General features: G+C 36.5%; 1 protein-coding gene across 1 annotated transcript in view; it reads right to left on the reverse strand.

The window, feature by feature from the left end:
- Positions 1–1,163: 1,163 nt before the first annotated feature.
- ARHGAP28 (Rho GTPase activating protein 28) overlaps positions 1,164–1,444 on the reverse strand; it is a gene marked incomplete at its 3' end in the record, with an annotated part of 75,843 nt that continues 75,562 nt past the window's right edge. The window contains 1 exon segment of the mRNA XM_008578569.1: positions 1,164–1,223. Coding sequence (XP_008576791.1) covers positions 1,164–1,223 — 60 coding nt within the window.

The following is a 1,444-nucleotide window of genomic DNA, read 5'->3' on the forward strand; positions in this document are numbered from 1 at the left end:
TTTTTTTTTTCTTTTGATAAAATTGTTTAGAGAAAGCCAAAAAACAAGGTAATAAATTTCCGGCTTTTGAAAAATTGGTGAATTATATTAGAAACATATTTTTATGCTATAGCTAATCCCCATCCTTGCACTGAGAATATACTATAGTTGACATATAGTGTAATTGACATAGATGTTTTCACAGTGGAGAGGAAGGTCCTCACCACACTGAAATGTCTGAAAAGAGGCAGTGCTAACAATCATCTTTGTTTTCAGCATTATGTTTAGTGGCCTCAAAATTATGGGCTCATTCTTTTCAACTCATCCTTATTTCAATTCATTTCAAAGATTCCAAATACCTGTTGTACTTATAACAAATTTCCTGTTGTATTATCGAATCATTATCAAAACAGCAAGAGAAACTTTAATTCTTACCAACATACAGCAAAGAAATGAATCTGGAATAAAGGAGGATAAAGAACTATGGAAGATGATGCTATCAAATATTCTATTATATGTTAAGGAAGAAATCACTTTTTTGAGCTTTATTTTCCTAATCTATAAAATGAGATTCTATTGGGTAATCTCTAAAATTCTGAAATCCTAGAATTATTTAAATTGAATTACCTTCATAAATATTAAAACATGAACATTTTAGAAATTTTATTTAAATCAGTGATTTCAAATTTCCTCCCNAATATTAAAACATGAACATTTTAGAAATTTTATTTAAATCAGTGATTTCAAATTTCCTCCCAAGGACACTCATCAGATTTTTTTGCCCCTAGCCTAAAGTGATCAGCTGAGGACCAACACTTCGAGTTTTATATTTTACGAGTGACATAAAGGTCTCATTTACTCTGGCGTTGTTCCACTGAAGCCCTTCAACTCTGTCTCATCTACTACTCCGAAGACCTAAAGCCAGGTGCCTGGCACGTGTCAGACTCTCAATATCTCTTGAATAAATTAAATGAATGAAACTTAAACGTTCAAAGGAGATTCCAGGGTTTCCATTCTTTCTGGTCTTCCGCAGGAGAGTGGCAGCAGGGGCACAGAAAGGCAGTGGGTTTGCAGCATGCTCAGATGGCTCAGTAAGTTGTCATCTCAGTTTTCATTTTTCCATATGAGCCCTTTCCTCTGAATGACAAAGCCTGGTGACAGATCATGCAGTCAGGACAACATACCTGGGCTGTATCCCTGTTGGCATCAGGCAGCGCCATGACCATAAGGTGCAAGGCTTGAAGCTGTAATTTGATGTGAGGCCCTCCTAACAAGAAAGCAGAAATCATCTCACATTTTAAACAACACTGAAGTATTCCGACAGCATTTCTTGCTAACATCTGGTGGCACAGGAGGGCTCCTGACAGCTTTCAGTGGTAAGGACTCAGGTTTTTGTGTCTAACAATGTAAATTTGTTCACTAGGACAGGAGCACCGATCTATCAACTTCCCATCACATCCCAGGA

The sequence above is a fragment of the Galeopterus variegatus genome, unplaced genomic scaffold (genome assembly GCF_000696425.1).
Source record: "Galeopterus variegatus unplaced genomic scaffold, G_variegatus-3.0.2 Scaffold1720, whole genome shotgun sequence".
In the NCBI taxonomy this organism is placed as follows: domain Eukaryota; kingdom Metazoa; phylum Chordata; class Mammalia; order Dermoptera; family Cynocephalidae; genus Galeopterus; species Galeopterus variegatus.